At 33.6% G+C, this 24,618-nt stretch overlaps 1 protein-coding gene across 1 annotated transcript; it reads left to right on the top strand.

The window, feature by feature from the left end:
- Positions 1 to 39: 39 nt before the first annotated feature.
- LOC116166936 (fizzy-related protein homolog) lies at positions 40 to 23,487 on the top strand. Its single transcript, XM_031482150.1, has 5 exons — positions 40 to 796; positions 21,743 to 21,985; positions 22,118 to 22,367; positions 22,419 to 22,709; positions 22,766 to 23,487. The coding sequence occupies exons 1-5, from the start codon at positions 419 to 421 to the stop codon at positions 23,050 to 23,052; spliced, it is 1,449 nt and encodes a 482-aa protein (XP_031338010.1). The 5' UTR covers positions 40 to 418; the 3' UTR covers positions 23,053 to 23,487.
- Positions 23,488 to 24,618: the final 1,131 nt, after the last annotated feature.

Genomic DNA, 24,618 nt, shown 5'->3' with positions numbered 1-24,618 from the left:
TTGGTAGCGTACATTCAAAAATTAAATACCACGGCGTTTGAATGGTGGGGATACGCTTATGTTTAAAGTAGCGTTGTTCGTTATTCTAATTGCAGCTTTAAAACAGTTTAGTTATAATTTAGTGGTGCTAATTTTAGAAATTTTACGAGTTTTATTCTACGAGGTGATTATATATGAACATTTATGGCAATTTGAGAAGTTTATAAACAGAATTTGGTCATTGGAAATTGTGAGGTTAATTTAAATGGGCCTGACATTTTGATGCATTATTAATTTATCATATCTCAACGTTTAATAACTGCAATTTGATATGATAAAGTATGGCATTTGAACTTCTCCACTAATTTAAAGGAAGTGGGCCGAATTTCTACCATATTTATTTCCTGTAAACAAGAGTTCATCGAATTGTGTCTCGACAATGTCACATATAAACACAAATGACCGTACCCTTCGTGAGACTAAGCCGTCTGTTGTGCGAAACTTATTTCTTACTAGTTCACTTAGAGAACCGGGTTCGGTAGTGAATTACGATCGATTTATTCCACTCCGAGCAAATAACAATTGGATCACGAACTATGCCACAATTCCAGACCCACCAAAAGGGGTGCAAGCGAATAAAAAAGCGAGAGAGTCCGGGGAAACTCCGAGGGAAAGTTCGGCATACAACTGTTTGCTAAAGAATGAACTATTAGGCGAAAATATCGAGAATATTAAAACACAGTGCGACGAACGACAGACATTTACACCTGTAAAGGCTAGAAATTTATTCAAGTATGGAATGGTAACACCAACAAAGGTAAAGTATATCACTATTATTTTTTATTGTTATATAATTTTTAGTATTTTGTTTTAAAAAAAAGTATTTCCTTTGAGTAACAACAATAGCGTACAAAATTGCACAGATGAATGAAACAAGTCAAAGCAATTGAGGAAATGTTGAATGAATTCGCACACATTTTTTTACTATAATTGAATTTACGCATATTTAACTCAGGAATGTAAAATACCAATAAAGTACGCGAAGGCTCTGTAATGTATGTGTGATTGGTTGAGCGAACGTAATCTGCAATAGGTTGTTAACACCAAAATTGAATTAGGCACGAGAATATTTAGAAATCTCCCACATGTGATCTTGATTCCTTTACGCATTATGCGAGGGGTCCCATGGGTGTACAGATTCATTATAATTATTCAGACCGAATTAAAATAAAAACTAGATTCGCAATAAATTTGACCGTTCTTTTTGGTTACGTTCAGCGAATACGACGATCCTAAAGGAAATTAGAAAAAAGGTTATTTGCTTATTGTAGACCAGAAACTTAATTATTATGAATGAATTCGGCAAAATTACACTGAATACATATTTTTAATAAGTCCGCTAATTTATACACATGCTTAACGAACTGTAACCGTGAGCAATCGCAAAATTTAAGGGGCACATCTTCGAAACAGAATTAATCTAATCTTTAGCATAAACATTAGAAGTAGGTATAGTGCCTGTGTCAAATACCAAGTCCTGTCTTATTAATATTGCGAATTTACTTACAATTTCGTTGCTATTCATTTTCTCATCTGCACTTACATTTCCTTTTGTTTTATTTTATTATAATTTTGCAGTAATTAGTTGTTAACTGTATGAAATTGGAACCCAAAATTTATATGGGAAAGTGAAGAACATTTTCTTTTATAAAAAATGGCATAATTTAATGTGAGCATTATTGTTTAAAAATAGTGCTTTTGCTTTTTGGTCACATTTTTCACTCTTGCCTCGACTCTTGCTGAAACTGTTGGAAATCAAGTGTGGTCTTTGGCTGGACTACAAAAGTTGTCAAGAAAGTTTTATACCAGTAGCAGATAAATCTGCATAAGTAGGTAGGTCTCGAGATAGGTATTGTAATAATTGTACTCTTAATTGTATAAAATTTGAGTGGTAAGTTATTCAATCAAGTTGTCATTAATGTGCCCATACTGCAGCAAACTTTTTGGGACCTTCCCTGAAAAATAATGAAACAAATGAAACTATTGCGCGACTCGAGAAACTTGCGTTTTGAATTCGAATTTTTATTAATTTTAGAATTTTTGGATAAAAACTCAAAAAAATGGAACCTCCGCGAAACTCGAAACAAGCATTTCTTCCTCAATTTTTCAAAATTTTCTCGTCTGAAATCTGAAATTTGAATTTTCATTCATGCATGCGGTTTTTGGGCTTTTCCAATAAAAACATCAAAACAAATGAAACTTGTGTTTGAATTAAGAACTAATTTGTACAAGCCAACATTTTCTAATGAAATCTTTTTTAATGAAAAATTGCTTTGTTTACTAAGTCGTCCAAAGTGTTAAAAACCGCCATTTTTAGTAATAATAACGATTATTAATACATACAGTGGAAAATGACAATTTTAGAAAATTTTTGTTTTTAGGTACATTAAATACAGGTAAGTATCAAAGGGCACGTGAGAAAAATACGCTTTAGCCATTCGGGCGAGTGCGCCATTTATTTTATGATTTATTATTTAGTAGGTGCTTAATTCAATTTTCTTTAAGAAATCATTATAAAATGACGTCAAAATCACTTATAGCTTATAACGGGCGATTAAAAATGAGTTGCTGTCGAGTCGCCTTTGGAAGTTCAAGTTAAGTACGATTTCCCATGTAAACAAAAACTCCAAAGGTGACTCGACAGCAACTCATTTTTGATCGCATAGTATTTGACAGATCATAATGGCCCATCAGAACCATGTACACACTCTTGAGTTGCTCACATCACATTACTCTGTCCATTACGGAGGTTCCATTTTTAGTGAGTCAGCGAGTGATCATTTATGCCTTTCTTAAATGTTTTCTTTCCAATGTTCCAATTTCCAATGCTTTTTCAGAATAACGGTCATACCAGCTGGAAGGGGAGAAATAGTGGCATTAAGAGAATGTCATTTGTTTTATTTGGTGAGATACGAAAAATTTCTCAATTGTGATTTATTTCAACGTTATTTATGGTCCATAAAAAAAGTACACATTGTAGCAATGTTGCACGACGTCTTTCAGATGTCAACCAGGGAGATCTCAAATAGAGGGAGGCGAGACGTATTTAATAGGTTTTTCGAAAAATCCACGGCTAGATAATAGCGTAAATTTTTGAGCTAATCACACATATGTTTTAGTGATAGAACGATACCACTTTTTTTGCCGATACGATATATCGGCCGATACCGATATTTACGTGCCGATATATCGTATCGTATCGGCAAACAATAGATGGCGTTACTATTTAGATTTGCAGTAGCTGAAGTGAATCCAGAATCTTTGGAAGATGAAGATGATAATATTCCCTTAAGCCATTTACAAAATAAACAAAATACGTTTTGGGGAACTTTTGAGATCATTACCTCTACTTCAGCTTCCGAAACCAGTACTACAAAAAAGCAAGGTTGGGAAAATGAAATAATATTATATTTTAAATTATATATTATATATTTCTAAAAGAAATAGACTAAATGCAGATCGATGCAGATAGGGCTGAAATGTAAGTGTTTTTGCATCATAATATCAAAAAGTTAAATTTTATGTATTAAGTATATACTGTATTTAGAACCTGCTATATTAGGTATATTTTTTGTTGTTTTTTTTTTTAACTTTTTTAGTAAAAATGTTAACTTTAGAATAAAACATTTTATTTTCTTTAATAAAGTATTTCATTTATGCACTGAAGAGTTAAAACAGCTAAAAAAATTGTTTGCCGATATATCGGCGCAATTACCTTGCCGATACGATACGATACCGATAATCGGCAACAATTGCCGATATACCGATATCAATATCGGTATCGTTCTACCACTAATATGTTTAACATCATCATTCCCTTACTAATTGAACAGTTGGAAAGGTACAAAAATGACCCATAAAGTTTTCTTAATTTTATTTCAATTGGAACACGTTTATTAATTTTGGGATTGGAGTTCACGAATACTTTGTAAGTGCATATATAACGCACAGGGTCCACCATTATAACAAAACTTAAAACATCCAGCCAAATGGATTTTATTTTTTTGTCAAGTTTATTTATTAATTAACCGACGTGCTTCTTTTGGGAGCCACCCTCAAAAAAGTGTTCAAATTTGCATTTCTTCTTAATTTTTTTGCTTACGAACTATAAGAGTGACATGGTACCACGTTTTTTGAATAGGTTCCGGAGTGTGATCTTTCCGATTTTGCAAAATTTTGTTCACAATTCCTACCATGAACGGGCGGGCCCCTAAATGGGGATTCGAAAAAATTCTAATTTTGACAAAATTTAGTATCTGGAGATTTTTGAACATGAAAATCACAACTCTGAAATTATTTTGAAAATTCGAAAAATAAAACTGCAGTGCAAAAACAAAAATGGAGAGAACGAAATTTGTGGTGTACATACTTGATGAGCTAAGGAACAGTTAGGAAGGAGCTCAGCAATCACCCCCCTGGCTACGGCCCTGAATTACGCCATATTATGCTAGAAATAATTTACGAAATCGGAAAGGGTTCCAAAACTTATGTAATTGAATTAATTACATACTTTTGTGATTGTTGAGAAGAAATTAAGGAAGAAAATTTCCTTGGAAAAAGTTTCTGATGTTCAGGATGTTATTATTTGCACGCCTCTTAGCAGACCAAATAATACAGAAAATTTGAGAATTAATGAGGGGTTGCCCAGAACCGCCGCTTCGTACAAAAAAATTTCAAATATTTCTCGATGCCAAGAGGGAAATTTTCGTGGTAAGGGGTTCTGATTGTTGGCTTTTTTAATTAAAATCTTATGGAAAGCCGCCCAGAACTCTAATTAGGAGAATCTGAGGTGGGAATGAAGGCGAGTTTTCATTTGAAATTCATATGAAAGTCAGAGGGAACCAAATGCGTAGGTAACTGTGAGAAACGTTTCAGATTGTACAATTATTAAATTTTATGTGTAATGCGTAACTGTACTCTAAATTTGGTGTGAAAATATGTCTTTATGCAACTTTTTAGTGGAAAATGTACCTGAAAATTGTATAACCGTTACGTCATTGTTTCAAGTACGTGTACTACACATATCGCGAAATTAATTGATATGTAAATAGCTGATCGGCTATATCTGCCTTATTTCTGATAAAAAATACCTAAACATTGCTTCACTTGCAAATAGTGTAACGATTGCAGTTTTACCAATATTTACCTTACGATAGGAGGAAACCTAATTTAAATAATGTCCTGATGCTAATTGCCTATAATAAGTTAGAAAATGTGCTTTAATGAGTGATAATTAGAGAAAATAGTGGGTATGGGTGCTTTCTAAAAGGTATATTTCCCCCAACAAAAATGTACAGTTATTATTAGCTTTTGTTATCAATTCTAGACACTTGTACTTGTGTAATCATCACGATCGTTCCTAATAGCGCAAACGAGGTTGCGTAATTACAAAGCTCGTGCAAAGCAAAAATGGTATAATTGAAACATTTTTCTATTTGCAATTCACCGGATATCACCCCGTTGTACTGTTTCCATAATTTACACAATATGCATTAATTATGCTTAATCGGTGTATTGTACGTGAGCAATGAACTCTAAAATTTGTATTAACTTCCTTTCAATTACTCACACGTTCACACACGCTTAGAAAATATTTCAAGTGTCATTAAAGGCTTAATGGGTATGATCTAATTTCTCAAATGGATATAATTGTAGACTAATCGGAAGTTTATTAGTAGAAATGATTTATCAATCAACACATACTTTACTTCTACTGGAATTTGAACTGGACGCATACCTCTGATGCATCTATATCGTAATTTGATATTGCATTATCTCTAATGGTCAAAACAAATTACCTACACTTGAAAAATGTTACAATTTTCACTTCTCTAAAGTAAACCTAAATCATTCCATAAGTTTTTGTTCCTTAATTACATCAAGTATGTACACAACAAATTTTGTCGAATTTTCTCCATTTTCGTTGTACGGTCAAGAATTGCAGTGGAACTTTTTTTGTTTCGAATTTTCAAAAACTAATTCGAGATTCGTGATTTTCATGTTCAAAAACCCCCAGATACCAAATTTCGTCGAAATCAGCATTTTTTTTCGCACCCACAAGTAGAGGTGCGCCCTTTTGTGGTAGGAATTTTGAAGTTTTTTTTTCAAAATTGGATAGGGCATACCCAAAAACCTATTTATAGACGTGCCACTCATCTTTGTAACTCTTATGGTTGCTGAGAAACAAATTAAAAGAAGAAATCCAAATTTCACCACTTCTTTGGGGGTGGCTCCAAAACGAAACACTTTGAACTCTCGGTTTATTTGGAAAAAGTGCTTGTCTTGATCCCTTCTATCACCCAATTTTTTTTTTACATACGGAACCTAATGCCTTGAAGATAAGACTTTTCGATAGAGCCTTTTGTATTATGATATGGTTGAATATTCTCCACATTTTAAAAATATTTGGAATTATACAGGGTGCGCCAACAAAGTAGGGCGCCCAAATGGTACATTTTTTTAAATAGAACCCCCTGTATTTGAATGCATTTTTGAATTCTACGTGTAATTGTACGTCTTTTTTATTATATGGTTAATATCCGAAAAACTAGTAGTTTTAAAGGTAATTAGATTTGTAAGAAAAATTGGGCATTTGCAAGCGTCAGTACCTATATTGTCAAAATTATTAATTAAATTTTGATTCCAGGTTTTATATCTTTTATCCTGGGTTAAGTAAAAGTCAAATAAATACATCTACTATAAAACATTAAAAAAATAGCTTACCTACAGGGTGTTTTTTCTAGATCCAAAGTTACAAAACTTCAAATTAAAAATCTCACTTTTTTAAATGGAACACCCTGTATATTTTTCTGTCATCATTTCGCTCCTCCAAAAACCTTTAACTCTTGGTAATAATGTCCTATCCCTATCTCTGATAGTTTTCGAAGTATCTTGGTTTTCCTGGGTTTTATATTCTAATTTAAATAAGTTATATGTAATTTACATAATAGTGAGGTGGCCATGCAAAAAAAAGGCAATTTTTATCTGCCTGGTTCAAAGCTAAAATCATATTTATTAATTCATTTTTCTAATAATTCGTTTAAGTCTATAAAAACTAGAGAATAAATTTGATAGTAAAAACATAAACAAATATGTTGGTTTTTCTACTTTTTATATTTCAATCTGAAATAAGTTCTAATTTACATAATAACGAGGTGAATATGAAAAAAAAAATGAAACTAATATCACTGACTGGATGACATTAGGAGTTAAATTAAATTTGCTTTATAGTCAAATGTTTTACTTTTTCTCCAGTTTTTGGACTTAAAATAGGTAGTTTGAAAAATAAATTAATCGATATGATTTTCGTTTTGGACGAGGTAGATAAAAATTGCTTTTTTTGCATGTCCACCTCACTATTATGTAAATTACATATAACGTATTTAAGATTAGAATATAAAACCCAGGAAAATTAAGATATTTCGAAAACTATCAAAGATAGGTATAGGGCATTATTATCAAAAATTGAAGGTTTTTGGAGGATCTAAATTATGACAGAAAAATATACAGGGCGTTCCAGTTAAAAAAGTGAGATTTTTTAATATGAAGTTTTGTAACTTTGGACCTACCAAGAAAAACACCCTGTAAGCTATATTTTTTATGTTTCATAGTAGATGTATTTATTTGACTTTTACTTAACCCAGGATAAAAGATATAAAACCTGGAATCAAAATTTAATTAATAATTTTGACAATATACTGACGCTTGCAAATGCCCAATTTTTCTTACAAATCTAATTATCTTTAAAACTACTAGCTTTTCGGATATTAATCATAAAATAAAAAAGACGTACAATTACACGTAGAATTGAAAAATGCATTCAAATACAGGGAGTTCTATTTAAAAAAATGTACCATTTGGGCGCCCTACTTTGTGGGCGCACCCTATATAATTCCAAATATTTTTAAAATGTGGAGAATATTCAACCATATCATAATACAAAAGCACTCTATCGAAAAATCTTATCTTCAAGGCATTAAGTTACTCCGCGCAATCGTTGACTCACCCTGTACTGTAAACAATTACCGATACTACCCCCTAAGCTAAACTACCCGTTGTGCTAATGACTATTCCCACTAAATCCCAAAAACTTGAATGGAACACAGTATTTTATTCTTTAAATATAGACAACGATTTACTCCTCCAATGTTAAAAACATTTATAATGTAAATAATTAAAATTGATCTTTGGATCTACTAGTGGAAGATCTATTATAATATAATCTAGATCTAGATACAAGATCATCTTCTAAAAAGGGTCTAGATCCAGATCTAAGATATATGTGATTATCATGGAAACCTTGGCCTCGACCTAGGCATGTTTTTAAACACACAACACAAATACATTATTACTGATTGATTCGCTACCATCTTTAAAACTGAATCGTTACCTTCAATAACCAGCACTGCAACAATCAATCGAATTAATTTAAAAAGTATGCGATTTGATAGACAAAATCACAAAAACCGTAGTTTATGCCGGAAATACCTACATACAAGCAAAATGGAAAATAATAAATAAGTTAGTAAATGCTCATAGGAATACCAAAGACTACCACCAGAAAACCAGCGATTACCACTGACTGCCATAGGAATACCAGAGATTCCCATTGACTACCGCAGGAATACCAGAGACTACCACGGGAATACCAGTGACTACCAGTCATGTGTACGAAAGATTACCACACCGACTAACCCCTCGCGAGATTCCCATACTAAACATCGGAAAAAACTCACCCTGTATAAACCTTTAAACCTGTAAATATGTATACTGGTATCATTACAATAGGTGGATATAGAAATCTACCTAAAAGGACAGCATTTCCCAAAATAGCGCAAGAGCTGGTGAACATAACAAACCACCTTCGAAGGGGTTAATTGAACTTTGTGAATTTGGCCCCCCAATTTCAGGAAACAAAAATTTCGTTTTTGAAATGAATTGCGCATTGAATGTGCCCGTTTCCACACGATTGCATTTTGATTGCTCGCGGTCGGTTTAAAAATTACTATAAAGTCAAATTTGAGGAGGCCACCCCGTATGCATCCCGCCGTTTTCCAGTTATTCCAAATATAAAGTAATAATAATAATTTAATCGTGCCATTAGTTAAATTAGTTGAAGTGCTATGCGCCTCCCCCCTTCAGTTTTCGTGCCCCCCCCCCTCAAGGGCGATAAAATTATGTTCGTCCCTTTGAAAGAGGATTCTGTGAACTCGGCCCTATCCAAGTTTATCGTCTGTTATTTGCAGGCTGGCTATTTAATTTTTATGTTCTGTTGGGACTGTTAATACTGGGGGGGGGGGGGGTAGTATTTTTTAAAATTGGGGGGCCATGCGATTGATAAGATCGGCGTCAGCGTTGAGATGATTGGTATTGCGATGAATCATTTATTTAATTAGGATGTCCCAATTAAATTGTACCCCATCTAATGGTCAGATGAATCACTTGAGAATGGGGTGAAATTCTATAAAATTTGACATTAACTACTATCGCATCTTATTTTGTAATTTGTAATGTTTGTTGAGCCACTTTGTATAATTGCACGTTTTGCATTACGATTATACAGGGTGCTCAGACATGCGTGTCAAATTTAGTAATTTTGAAAATGCGACAACTTAATTTTTTTCTCTTTAAGAATGGATTCCACACTGAAAAATAATGGCAGTTTGTAATTACGTGTGCTTAAGGATATAAAAAACTTAAGTTTATCCACCAGAGAAAATCACGAGATTTATTTGGCGATTTCGTTGAGGAAAAACTTTGATTACAGATGTTTTATCTAAGAGGAGGCGGGGCGGGGTGTCTCCTTACTGATTTATTATATTCTTTTTTTTCTTCTGAAAAGCTTCTTGTCAAATTAGACTCTCTGTCTGTCTATACAGGATGTCCATATTTCGATGCCCACCATCGGTATCTCATTTATTAAAAGCGATAGAAAAAAGGCAAGTTAGCAAAGTTTTGCAGAATGTTGAGCTGACTGTTTTAATTGAATAATTAATTTTTGAGTGCTATGTAGCACAACCAAAATTGCCAATTGCAATTGGACAAATAGAATTAAGATAAAATCGTGTAATCAAATTTCTTCAATTCGTGTACACATTATTTGCATCGGGATTAGTTTAAAAGCATTCCATTTTATGTACGGTATACTTGCAGTGCAAATTGATGTATTGTTTTTCGACCAGGCTAAATATAATAAATAATAGAGGGTTCTGGCACACTATTTAGAAACTAGCATCACATTAAATCGCGGATAAAAACGATTGTTATGTGCCTATATCTTTTTACCTATTTAATATTTACACATGCATTTATCATATAATGGCAATGTTATGACTCGTTTTACGATATATTATTACTTGCACGAGCGCATAGTCATCAATTGCACTTTGCAGATTCCACGCCATGACGCATTCATTATATCATGATTTTAAGGGGCCATAATGGAATTAAATGATACTGTAACGGGAACACGTCAATGTAATCAATAATCAAGGCCAGGCTTGCATTTTTTTCTGTTATTCATGTAGGGAATATTACGCAAATAAAGAAAAAAACCATTCTCGTAGTTACGTTTCTATTTTTATATAGAACGCAATAGTGATGTTAATTTATGTGCAAAACCGCACTATGCAATTTATTATTTTTCATACCAATGTCATTATGCAATGCATTTCCGATGAATAAAACATAGATATCATGATACTGATTTTTTTTAAAAAGTTCCATATATTTCTTTAAAGTTTAAATTTTGACAAAAGGTGTCTAATCAGTTTTTAGTATTGGTCTTCTTGTGTCTGTCTGTATGTACACGTGAGCACTGAGCAGATAGTTTTTTTTTTAATGACTCGAAAACGCATGACAGTGTTACTTTTCCGATTAATTCATTCGCTTACGTTGGAACGTATGGGGCACGGCAGTATTTCTAGGTAAAATTGATACGGGAAATAATTGTAAACACATTTGCGTGTTTTAGTCGTCAAAATTGTACCAAGTACAGGAAAAATGAAGTGGATGGGTACATTTCGTAACCACACGCGAAGCTCATCGGAACGGTGTGCCAAGAAGAGGCTCGAATGTGGGAGCTGGATTAAAATAAATGAATGAACGAAGTTTACAATCTTGAGTAACGAGAAACGAAGGTTAAAATACTCATTAGTCACTGGGTTATAAAATAGGGTTAACCTTAAAGAAGGGTACTTCATTATGAAACGTGTATTTTTAGACATATAAAATTACAAAGTATGCGCAAATTTGTTATAAGCACATTGTGTTTATAAATAATAAATGCTCGCGATTTTTACGGATCGTTAGGACATCCTGTATACCTGTATAGACAAGAGCTAGACGTATAAAGCATACAGGAACCACTAACTTCCGGATTTAAAGGCATTGCCATCTTTCTCCTTTCCTGGTACGTTTGGCATGTCCTTAAATGGAGAAGTGTGAGAGAAAACTTAATTTCGACTTTATGAATGAATTCGCCTCTCACGCGCAAAGTGGATGAATATTTATAATACATTTATTTTAAATTGTTTTAGTAGGTTAGACGTTATTAATTAGGTATTCGTCAATTATGGTCAGGAAACTGTATATTTTATGATTTATCAGGGCTACAATTTTTATTCGTTTCATTTTCAGAGGACGAAAATTTCCCCAGCCGCTTATATTTGGATTATATGACAATGAAGCCCAAAATTTGAGGTGCTAAAGCAATTATTCATATTCATGTATGTGACTAGCATGACGATTAATTAATTGATATGCATAACATGGCATAAAAGCGCACTGTCCGGAGAGTCCTGCATGAAAATCCTCAAAAATTAGTTTAAACGGATACAAGCTGTTGCTTGGGGTGTTGGGTATGCTAGTTTGGTTTGATGTTTTCGACGGATGAGTTGAAATATTTTTGAGGTTTCAGCGGTTAATGTCAATTTCCGATTTATACCGCGTTGTAATGGTCAACATAGACTTGCCAAGTATTTTACCTTATGAGCCAAAACAGATACGCGAACACAAACGAGACCCCAAACTTTCCTCGAAATTTCTGATCTTTCGTTTTCGGAGTCGGAGAATTCAGGACGATAATGTACAGTTTGTGATGTCTTGACTTTTTTTCAAGGGTTTTTAGATCTTGGTGCGGTTCCTATCTCAGTACAAAATTTCTTTTTTGAATTTGTTTGAAAAAATCATCGCATTTGAAGTTATTTTGACAATCAAAACACATTATCCTAATCTTATATTTTCTTTACTTCAGGTGTTATTTTTGAAAGGAAGTCAAGTTAAGGTTAGATCTGGCTAGAAAATGGAATAGGCATTCATGTCCAAACTCCAAGGAGATAAGATAAGATGAATAAATGGTGAGATGAAATTTGCCCACCCTCGCTCCTCCTTCACACTCCAGCAAACATTTGTGGTCGTACACCTTTTTTTAGACGAACTCGTCTGTTATAATTATTACGAGAATTATTATCCTTTATTTGCAATTATGTTTTGTATTGTCATAGTATTTTATTCCATACCAACTGAATACCGAACGATCCTCTAGATCTTCACGCCTCCAAGATCCAACACTTTTACAGCACACCCTAAGGAGTTGATTCTGTCACACCAGATCAGCATAGCTTTTAAAACACAGTTTTTGAATGGACATTAGTTTTACTTTTATTCGAGGTGCCTACATACATTTCATTTAAATAACCTAACAAATAAAAAAATTGGATTGCGCATGCGCGAAACAAATTTTTTGATTCAACATTAGTTTCACTTTTACTCTAGAAATCCCTGAAATTTTTTTTTGTAGACGTATGTCTGCCGCACGGAAGTCTGTGTTCCCACTTTTTGCCCGCATGGCCCTATTAAAGAGCTCGGGAATCTCCTTACGAACCTTTTCAAGGGCAGAGTTCCACCAAGGTGTTCTCTTCGTTCATCGAAAGGTCCTCAGTTTACAGCTGTCCTCCATATATTGACACTTAAATTTTAACCACACCAAAAATACCTCTTTTTCCATTTTCCCTTTGTGGGAGTCTCTTCCGAATTCCGATCATCCCTTTGCGAGAATATCGTAGGGTACCATGATGGTTAAAACCACAATTGTCGTTTTCTAGTGAGTGCGCTGCAGAACACAGAGTTTTTGTTTATTCGCGACAAGATGTTTTTTATTTCTTGAAAAGATACGTTTCTGAGATTGAACGAGAACAGACTTTCTAGTAGTGCATAACCTATAGAATACTCTACGTTGACTCTACATCAAAAGTTATACAAAAAGACCGATTTTCAAAGAAGATGTACAATCTTGAAAGTTCTGGTCGTTCTACAAGACACGGTAGCAAACAATGTTTTTTCTCGATTGATTTTCGAGAGACCATTGGTGATAGCGTTGAGTGGTGATAGGCTATTTCATCGGAAATCTACAAATTTTAGATCGTCCGGGAAACCTCTAAAATAGAGCATTTTTTTCTTATTTCAAGAATCTAAACATCACTATTTTTTTTAATATTGTTAAAATATCTTCTTTTTGCACACTTTGTCTTGGGTAGTGTGTGTAGTTTCTTGCGTTTTTACGAAATAATGGCGCCATTTCTTATTAAAAAATAGTGATAATTACATTTTTGAAATCAGAAAAAAATGCTCTATCAAATGATACAAAAAGTAAAAATGACTTCCATAAGAAAAAACAAAGTCGATGATGGTTAACCTGAGACGAAACGTCTGAGTTAAAATTTGGAACTAGCATCTTGTAGAGAGAAAAAAGTGGCCATAATAATGTGTCATTTATTTTGAAATATCTTTTTAAATAACTTCGGTAAAAAATAAAAACGATTTTGCAAAATTTCGTTTTTTTCATCTCCGAAAGTAGTCGTAATTTTTTCAGTTTCAAAATGCCATTTACCTATCTCTTACAGTTTCGGAAATCCCCATGGTGGCCCTCGAATTTGAATCAGCCTGTATAGCATCAAAGGTTTTCAACTCTGTTTTTAAGTTATGCAAGATCTTTCAAAATTGTTGACGCTTGAATGCTGTTCTTTTGAGCCCTGTACCTATGACTCCGTTGACTTGAATTTAAAAAAGTCTTCCAAAATCAACAATATTGACTTGATGCTACATGAGAATGATTTAGATTTGGATCGCCCTTCTACAGGGTGTTTTAAAAGTGATGGTCAAGTTTAATAACTTCCAACTTTAAAAAGTTGATTTCTTTAAATGAAACGTGCTTTGTTTGTTTGCACTTTCAAATTTTATTCAATTTCTTCATGAGAAGCTTCATGTAACTGGTGAAAAATTAACTTTGTTTTTTATATAACCCCACACCTATGATTCCGGTGGGGTTATATCTGCACATTTGAGAGGCCAACGCCACAAACCTCTGGGCCAATCTTAAATGTTCGTCAAATACATATAAGCATCGCACCCAACTCGACATTTTTGAGCTAGGGCCTCCTGGTTGCTTAAAGATTAAAGATTAAAAAATTGTTGACTGTTTGGGTTCTTTGTGCTTGTCATATTCGCGATGTAAACAAGTAATATAGTACCTCATAAAAAGATGTAAATAAGTACACAGATAAAGACACCTGATGGGTGGGTTTATCTCTCCTCTTTTTACAGCACTTTCCACATGTCACTTGATCTAAAATTTAAAAAAAATATTTTATGTGTATAAACATTTTTTTCTACTTTAATCGATGTTTATGTAATACCTATAACAAGTGATTCTAATTTTTTTATAAACTTTTCGAGTATTGTTGCCCGTGTATCCGCTATATTCACGCCGTTTTTGGCTGGTGGTGGCATTGACTGATTTCATCAAAAATTCTAAAAACGTGAAAGGTAAGTCCGTTGATCACTTCCTATGTTTTGTTTAAATAAAATTAAAAGGCAGAAAATGTAGACTGATTAACTTGGATACAATTAACTATATTGAAACATTGAGTAGGTCTTTACGTCGGCATTGTTACTGATAAAAATTAATATCCTCATAAATGTAAGTGAATTGATTACAAAGGCAAAAGTACGCTCTGACCTAAATTGTTTGATTCCATACGACCTTTTTTTTTTACTTTTTTGCTCTCTTTGTTCATCTCCCGAATATAAATTTAATCAATGACAAACTAAATTGAATCATCCTCTTTTGAATATTACATTATCTTATTCTCAGTTGTCTTCGGCCGATTGCGCAGCTAACTTTGTGAGGGTTAAATTTTCTTGGCAAATTTTGAAAACTTCCAGCTTGTAACTAAATTTGATCGTATCGCGTAATATAAAATAAATACTTGCTTGTCTGATCCAATCGCAAAAGTAATTAAATTTTACATTGCTCATGGTCTACGAACACGCATGATACGTATATTTCATTTTTAAACAGCTTTATTAGATAAAATTGTATAGGTACACAATACTCTACTGATTATAGCCATTTTGTATAGTTACTACATTCCATTGAAAACATGCGCATCCACCTATTGTTGTAGATTGATGTTTCAGTTTGTGCACATTATCGCATTTTTCACTGGGTGTTTAATTAGATTGGATTACATAATTTGGGGCAACCAGTCGCCTCTTTTTTCACGGTCTCTTTGTGCCCTGCATTTTTTTCGTATCAATCGATGAATTCCTTGATAGGGATAAGCCCTTTGTTAAATGAATTAAGAAAACACCGCAAAGTTTCCGGCGGAAAGTGCTGTAGGCTAAGATTGTAAGCTCGCATAAAGACAGGTTAATCTAATATTTATATCTACCTCGATATCTACCTATTAATAGTGTGGGAGTTTGAGATAATGTCGAAACCCCAAAAAAACTCCAGGCTTGAATTGGGGCCTAATGGGCTGGGGTTTTTAGCAACAGCGCGTCTGTCTGTCTGTGTTCGGTCTGGATTTACAGGTAAGTGACACCTTTTTCAGCGTTTGGTCAAAGTGTACTATAATTACATAATTATTTACCTTTTCCTTCCAAATCGCATGAGAACATTGTACCTACCATCAAATTTTGCTTATTAACGTTGTAAATGAATCTTGTCACGCCCAAATGATCCCATTTTTCAATTTATGAAGGTTAGGAGTGTTCCGTGCGTTAAAATACTTTCGCCTTTGTTATTAATTGAATTATTTTTTATGACTTAAGAGATGCGTGTCGGTTAATTACGCGTGCAAATGTTTATATGCTACGTTAATGGGCCGACTGTTTATTCGAAGAAACTTTGCACATAAACAAACTTGAGAAAGAAAAACTATTGTACTCCCGCGTATACCTGAGTGCTGAATTGGAAATACTTTGATTTCGACGCACTGCTCTAATTATGTAATCAATTAAAAATTTCTCGAAGGTTACGAACTCGAAGAATTTTGACATTGAATTGAAAAGAGAAATTAAATAAATTTAAATTTATTTAGTCTCACATGTTCAAGTTTCAGCTTGGGCACTCAATAGAATCATATTTTAATAAAATGTGCTATGCTAAAAATAAGATGTAACTATACCTACCTATAAGCTGCATAAATGGTCGTTAATTGTGTGTTACATGTAAGACAGTATTCCATTGCAAGAAACGCATCTTAATTTATTAATTATGTAAAGTGTTTAAATACCATCATTAGTAGTGTAATGTTTAATTATCGTAGTTATTACTTTGCGCAAAATTGTTTTAAGGCTTTTTGTAAAAGGCAGTGGCTTTCATACTTTGGTAATGAAAATTAATCGAAAATCGGCTGTTGTTACAAAGGCCATCCTTCAAAATGTCAAATGTTGACATTTTTTCTGTGTGTTAGTTTATGCTAAAAAAATAAATTTTGGATTTTTCCATTTCTAATGAAAGTAAACTAGGTGTAAATATTAAAAAAAATCTTTAAAGGGACTATCACTTTAAACTAACAAAAATAGGAGCGCTATTTAATAAAGATTTTGATGACGTCGACGGTCAAATATGCGATCCACGTCTGGCTAACGTCACAAAATGGCAATTTTTATTTTACTAAGTAATCTACGTATTTTTGATTTTTTTAAACGCTATGATACGAATTTTTTTGAGACGCACTGTACAAAAAAACATTAGCGAAACGTTTAGTAATCTTCTCTAGAATACACAAACTGAAATTTATACTTTTGGAAGAGTTTTTGTGTCCAGATCTTGTTTATGACATTGATACCTACACTCAATTTATAGCAAATGCATGTAAAATGACAATAAGTCTAAAATACCTCCAAAATAAACCTTAGTCGCAGACAATTATTGATAATTTTAAAAAGTGTGCTTAAATTTTATCATTTTTCGAGTCCAATAACCCTCTATTTGCGACTCTTTCTGGTAGATACAGTAATAACAAAGTTTCAGTACGCACTTTTACATCATCTACACGCATATCTAATTCTATTTTGTGATAAAAATAGTATTTAACTTGCAACATACAGTAAACTTGATAATTTTAATGAGAGTTTCGTTTTGTAATTCTCGAGCAAGTGCTCTCTACTTATTATTTGTTGGCGGTATGAAATTTAATTATTGTACACCAACGTCTATTAATAACAAGTAGGTCACTGCAGTAGTCAATAGATAACGATGTTATGGTGCCCAAAGAATTTTCCCATTAATGTCGTTGTAAATAGGCGTCAAACGACCTATTGTTCTTGCACTTATTTATAGTTCTGTTGCCAATTGTGTTACCTACCACACTACATATGCAAATATTATTTATCAGCATTTCATGCCTGATGTTAGAAAAGACATTTTGTCAATATAGTTTCAAACCTCGTGTGAGAATGATGACATTAAAAAATGGTAGCACGCTAGCACATGTTAGAGGTTTTAATTTTTCCAAAATTCTGATGATCGTATCCGTAATAGCACTGAAATTTACAACAAATCATGTGATTACAGCCCAGTGTATCCGATTTTGAAAATTTGTATAAACTATAAATTCAACAACAATAATTATTTTCAGTACCAATAATCGGTAAGAACTAAGTAATTTAGGATGACCCTCGGAGACCTGAATATTGCGACTTTAACGAAATATTTTGAACCCTCGGTTTATTTGAAAATTCATGGGTTTCTGCAAAAATCTTTCTCCACCATGTTGCAAACTATCACTTTTACATAATCACTTTTATCTGGTAACAACCACATTTGCAAGGAACTACATTCTAAAACCAGGTGTCAAATTCTTGACAGAATAGCTTCCTAGCTGAAACCAAAAATTGATGTTGCACATGCGCAACACTATTTTTTGCGCATGCATTTTGTTAGCTTTTATTAAAAGGACCTACCATCTAAATTTCGTTAAAATTGTTCCATAAATAAGAAAGTTGCATTTCTGCGCATGCGCAACACGATTTTTGCGCATGCATTTTGTTTGCTTTTATTAGGAGGACCTACCATCCAAATTTCGTTTTAATTGTTCCATAAATAAGAAAATTGCATTTCTGCGCATGCGCAACACGATTTTTGCGCATGAATTTTGTTTGCTTTTATTAAAGGGACTTACCATAGAAATTTCGTTTAAATTGCTTCAGAAACAAGATCGTTGCGTTTTGCACATATGCAACACAATTTTTTGACTTTGACAATTTTTTTCTCCGTTTTTTGATAATATAACCCGGCCCAATTTTTTGTAGGTTGTACACAGGAAAATAAGGTCTTCCAAATAATAGAATAAAAATTTTAGGTTGCTATTTGAAAAAAAAAGTTCGATGCCGTTACGGCGCTCCAAAATTTTTTTTCAAAAATCCGGCCCGTTATTTTTCTGTTCGGTATGCCTAAAACATATATACAAAATTTCAACAAAATCCGTCGAGCCGTTTTCTCAGAAAATTGCCAACAAACGTACGTACGTACGTACATACAGACGGAAAAAAATTTTATTCTTTAAAAGTTGCTTAAAATGGTCTAAAACGTCGACATTTGATGAAATTTTGAAATGTTCAAAAAACGGCTATCGCAATAGCTACCTAGCACATGCTAGGAAGCTAAAAATAATGCGAATGTTGGCAACTTCACTTCCTATAATTCCCACATGTGTCGATATCCATACAAACGTCACCACAGTGCCATTGTTTGCAATAACCGACTTGTCAAAAAGCTTAAGAAGTCACCCGCAATTACAAAGGTTTTTGTAATCTCAAAAACTTCATACACTTATTGTTCGTCTAGTATAAAAACATTCACGTTAGTCATCGCAGGTGGCCGCCTACTGCACGTTCTGTTAAAATTTCGTAAAAATCCGGCCAGAATTAAGGTTAGCACTGTCCACAGAAATACTTTTGTGTATAATCTTTCTAATGTGAACGATTCCAGAGTTATGGAAGTATTTTTACTTTTTGCGTCATTTCATATAACATTTTTTTCTGATTTCAAAAATGTAAACATCACAATTTCTTTATTATTGTTAAAATATCTTCGTTGTTCCCTAGAAGATTTGGTCTTGGGTAGTGTACGTACGTAGTTTCTTGCGTTTTTACGAATTAACAGCGCCATTTCTGATTAAAAGATAGTGATTTTTACATTTTTGAAATCAGAAAAAATCCCTCAATCCCTCTCAAATGACACAAAAAGCAAAAATGACTTCCATAAGAAAAAACAAAGTTGATGATAGTTAATCGGAGACGAAACGTCGGTTTTAAAATTTAAAACTAGCATCTTGTAGAGGGTAGAAAGTGGCCATAATAATGTGCCATTTATTTCCAAATATGTTTTTAAATAAGTTCACATAGTTCATTTTTTCCAAAAAATCTAAAAAATACAAAAGAGTTCTACTCTTCCCTCCGTAACTCAGAACCATTTACTTTAGCAAGATTATTATTGGCCATTATTGTTGGCATTTTCATGTATATAAAAACTATTTTCTCGGCCTCCTCTCCCCAAACCTGACGCTTAAAATGGTATAACTCTTTACCAAAGAATATGTAGACTGTATAGAACACTTTGGAGCTGGAGTGAAACTTTTGCTTTAGATGTTGAGGTTTGGGTATAGAATTTTATAAAGACAATAAATCTATACAATGGTGCTTTTGGTTTATTTCCCAACCGTCTTGGTGAAAGAATAACGATTTTGACAGATGTTGATCAAAATAGATGTGGTCAACAAAAATGCATGAAATTTATGTCTTGAGCATTGAGATAATGCTCTTAGCCTTTTTTCCAACGTTCTTGGTGCATGAATAATGATTTTGACATGCTTTGATCTAAAAATGCGTGCATGTGGTGTACTCTTTCAGCATCAAGATAATGGGTTTGAAAGTTTTACAACTCCAAATTTATTTGTAATCAATAATTTTGGGTACATTTTCCTCTAAAACTTTGATCTAGATCACAGAGGAGAGTTTATACTGAATTGCTACACATCTAAGAGTCACAGGGAATAATCTAGAGAAAGTCCGAACTCGATACATGCCCTAGGGAATGAAATATGTTGATTTCTATTATATTGAGCCCACAGTTTTTCCTGTTCTCGTTTCACTAAGTCTTATAACTTTTTTTCCTGTTTTAAAAAGAGTTATATCCTCGGTTATATCGCACACGGACGGACGGATGGACGACAATACATCGGAGGATCCTTAGGCAAAAGTGTCAAATTATGGTATATGAAAAAAATTCATTTTTTACTATAACTTTTTTAGTAATAAGCCCAAAATAAATTCCTTCTTTGGTGCAAGCCTCGACACCATAACCAACTAAATAATAACCAATCAAATAACAAAAAAAGTGGAACCATAGCTCTTAAGATAAAGATCTAGTAGCAACACAGCCATAAGGACGAACAGACGGGCGGACAAAGTGACAATAGCGCATTTCTTTTTATTTTTGTGGAAATGCGTCAAAAAAAGGTTTGCAGTAAAGTTGGTCTCCCCAGCAAATTTACTATTTAGTTTAGTATGTTGGAGCGCTTCATTTTAATTCCAAAACCTGTTACGTAGTACAAATTTTGACATCACTGACAGATACGTCTTGTCCACATGTTCCATTTTTGCTTTGTGAGTACTCTATACGTGGCCTACGCTCGATTTGAACGCTATCGCGTGAGGCAAGTGCGTGTTGGAATTCAGTTACTTTAGAGCTTTAGATAATTAAGTAATATATGCAAATTGTGAGCCTTTCGTGGGTATAGCTCCCAAGCGAAATATTTTCGACTTTTGCTGGGTTTGGAAAAAATTCAGGTATTCAGTTCACCTATATATTTCTCCAAAATTAATAATTTTTTTACTTCTTTAAGTTGTGAATAATGACTAAGCTAAATCATTTTTATGGCAACGCCCTCAGCTGTCTCCGTATTATTTTATTAATTATGCAATCATGTCATTTAAGTCACTTGCCGTGATAACATTTAGAGTATTATACCTAACAATACTGCCAAATAAGTTGAATCGGTTTAGTGAAACCTTCATATGTCACATATGATTTTTCACCTAAAGTTACCTAAAAATTCAGCAAATTATCTACAATGCCTAATTGTTTATGCATTAATTTAATTATATTATGTTAAGGTTTCTGGGAAGAAGTTAACGACACACTATGCGATCAGAACCGCGAAGAATATAATAAATGTGTGCAAAAAATCCTTTTAAGTAATGGTTCGCATTTTCTCCTCAAAATTATGAATGTCAAGTAAGAATGTGCTTTATTTAAGCTACCATGTAAATGTGATTGCGATGTTGATAACAGGCAATACGCATATGCTTAATCCTTAATGTGCGAAAGTAACGAATTCTCTTTTTTTTGCAGAGTGAAAAAACGCCTATTAAGTCTAGTCCATATTCCTTATCACCACTAAGTGTTAGTAGTCAACGACTGTTACGATCACCTCACAAAGCTACACGAAAGATATCTAGAATTCCTTTTAAAGTACTCGATGCACCTGAATTACAAGATGATTTTTATTTAAACCTCGTCGATTGGTCCATTCAGAACGTGCTTAGTGTTGGTTTAGGTAGCTGCGTTTACCTATGGTCCGCATGCACTAGTCAGGTAAGGTGATTGTGAAAAATGCGTTTCTGGTACAATTGAAGCGGCACGAAATTTTACTTCCCATTCAAATCTTACATCTCATCCCTTAGATGGCTAATAAAAAAATGATTCCAATTTGAGAACTGTTTGTAGGTTACCCGCTTATGTGACTTATCTTCGGACAATAATGCAGTCACCTCGGTCGCTTGGAGCGAACGCGGAAATTTAGTAGCTGTCGGCACTCACCTTGGCTACGTGACAGTGTGGGACGTCGCTGTTAATAAACAGGTTAATAAATTAATAGGTCATACTGCGCGTGTAGGCGCGCTTGCATGGAATGGAGATGTTCTAAGCAGTGGAAGTAGAGATAGGTCGATTTTACAGAGAGACACGAGGACTGCAGGTATTTCTTTTGTTTCCTACCGTTTGCTGCATCTCACTAATTTTCTAATAGGATCAGCACCTGAAAGGCGACTATCGGGTCATAGACAGGAAGTGTGCGGTTTAAAGTGGTCACCTGATAATCAATACCTCGCATCGGGTGGTAACGACAATCGTCTGTACGTGTGGAACATGCAGTCATTATCACCCGTGCAAACGTACACCGACCATTTGGCTGCGGTTAAAGCTATTGCATGGTCCCCTCACCACCACGGCCTGTTAGCGTCCGGTGGAGGCACAGCAGATCGTTGTATACGGTTTTGGAATACTCTCACTGGTCAACCAATGCAGTATGTTGATACTGGTAAGGTCTACCATGTATTTTTTATATATTATATTATGTCTTTCTTTTAATTGTAGGTTCTCAAGTATGCAATTTAGCTTGGTCGAAACATAGCTCCGAACTCGTTTCCACACACGGTTACTCGCAGAATCAAATTTTAGTTTGGAAATATCCTAGTCTGACTCAAGTCGCTAAGCTCACCGGACATTCGTACAGAGTATTGTATTTGGCATTATCTCCCGATGGAGAAGCTATTGTTACCGGCGCAGGTGATGAAACCCTACGATTTTGGAATGTGTTCAGTAAAGCTCGCTCCCAAAAGGAGACGAGATCAGTATTAAGCCTGTATACAGGTATTAGATAAATTATCGTCGATTCATTTAGTATTTTAAAAAAATTATAAAATATGGGAAGTTATTGATTTATTTTATATTATACAATTTACAATATTATTTATATCTCGATTTTTAAAGTTTTAGGTATTGTTGTTTTGCAATATTTATAATTTATTCAACTATGTGATCCATACACATAATAATTTCAGCATTTATTTATTATATTTTTTTAAGTATCGCCATATACTTTAAATAATGCCATTGATATCACTGTCACATCCGTAAACTTTAAAGTCACCATATACAGTTAACACAGTTAGTATATGCTTGATGCCGAAGCAAATAGTCATTAGATTTTAAGACTTTGAAGGAAAAGTACAAATGTTTAGATTTAGTTATTTTATTTTAAGAATTAACATATATGTACCTTAGGTTATTGTATAAAGACTACTATTTCTGTTATACATTTTAATTTTAAATGATTATCATTGCTTTGTAATTGATGTGTTATTTTTGAGCAAATGTGTGATGCAGGTTTTGAGTAAAAAGGAATTGATTACTTACTTACTGCTTTTATATAATCGCCAGTGCAAGTCATTGCCTGTTTATTTTGCCAATTTACACAGATAAATTTGAATTTAATAACAGTAACAGTTATGGATTAACAGCCACAACATTTACACATCATCTACACGCTTTACAAGTTTTATCATACATACCACACCAACATGCAAAAAGTCATAGTGAAAACAATGAACATCATTAGAAAATTCCATTATTTGGGTATGACACAGTATGGTCTTGAAAATCCTAGGTAATTGGAGCTGATGGTCCAAATGTTGAAAAACTCAGATTACACAAAAACGGTGAAGTGGGATCCTACTTAGTAGCAGACAATAACGCATCATCTATTTTTAGAACTAGGTCTGTGAGACTAGAAATTCCATTGATCTTCAACACGTCACCCACTGGCTTGGGGTGAGTAGCGCACTGCGATTAGGTACATGTAAATAAAATAAGGTTTAGAGTTTTCAAGTTTTTTTTTCTTTTGGACCTCTGGATACCATGATTTTACTGTAAACAAAATTAAAGTTATTTATACAACAAGGCCTCCAAGAGTTAGATTGTAATACACGTCTACCAGCACAGTCATGAAACCTTGATTTTCTTGCCTACTTTATATCAGAATATTTTAGTTTCCATGACAGAGACTACTTTTCCTGCCGCCCGCGGCCGCACCTGTCATATTGCAAAATGTCTATTATAATGACTGCTGTCGTCACTGACAGATTGTAATTAAAATACACACATATGCAAATTGAGCCTTGTGTATCCTATTGTAGCTCTCTATCGGCTATACAAGGAAATCTTATAGGATATGTTTGTCAATGGTCTGGGGGCAAAACGGAACTTTTAATATCACATTCGCTCAAAAGTAAAAATTTTTATAGAATTTTGAACAAATTAATTGCGAATGTGTATATTCGCCTATTTTGTATGTTTTATTAAAAAAAATCGACTTTTCTAAGAAATTGAGTGTAGCAGTCAAAGTGTTAAAATACATTTCAGGTAGAATGTAATACAAAACCCGTCAG

The sequence above is a fragment of the Photinus pyralis genome, unplaced genomic scaffold, assembly GCF_008802855.1.
Source record: "Photinus pyralis isolate 1611_PpyrPB1 unplaced genomic scaffold, Ppyr1.3 Ppyr1.4_LG3b, whole genome shotgun sequence".
Taxonomy (NCBI): domain Eukaryota; kingdom Metazoa; phylum Arthropoda; class Insecta; order Coleoptera; family Lampyridae; genus Photinus; species Photinus pyralis.
Note: the sequence above shows the minus strand (reverse complement) of the source record. Positions and strands in the feature narration are given on the sequence as shown.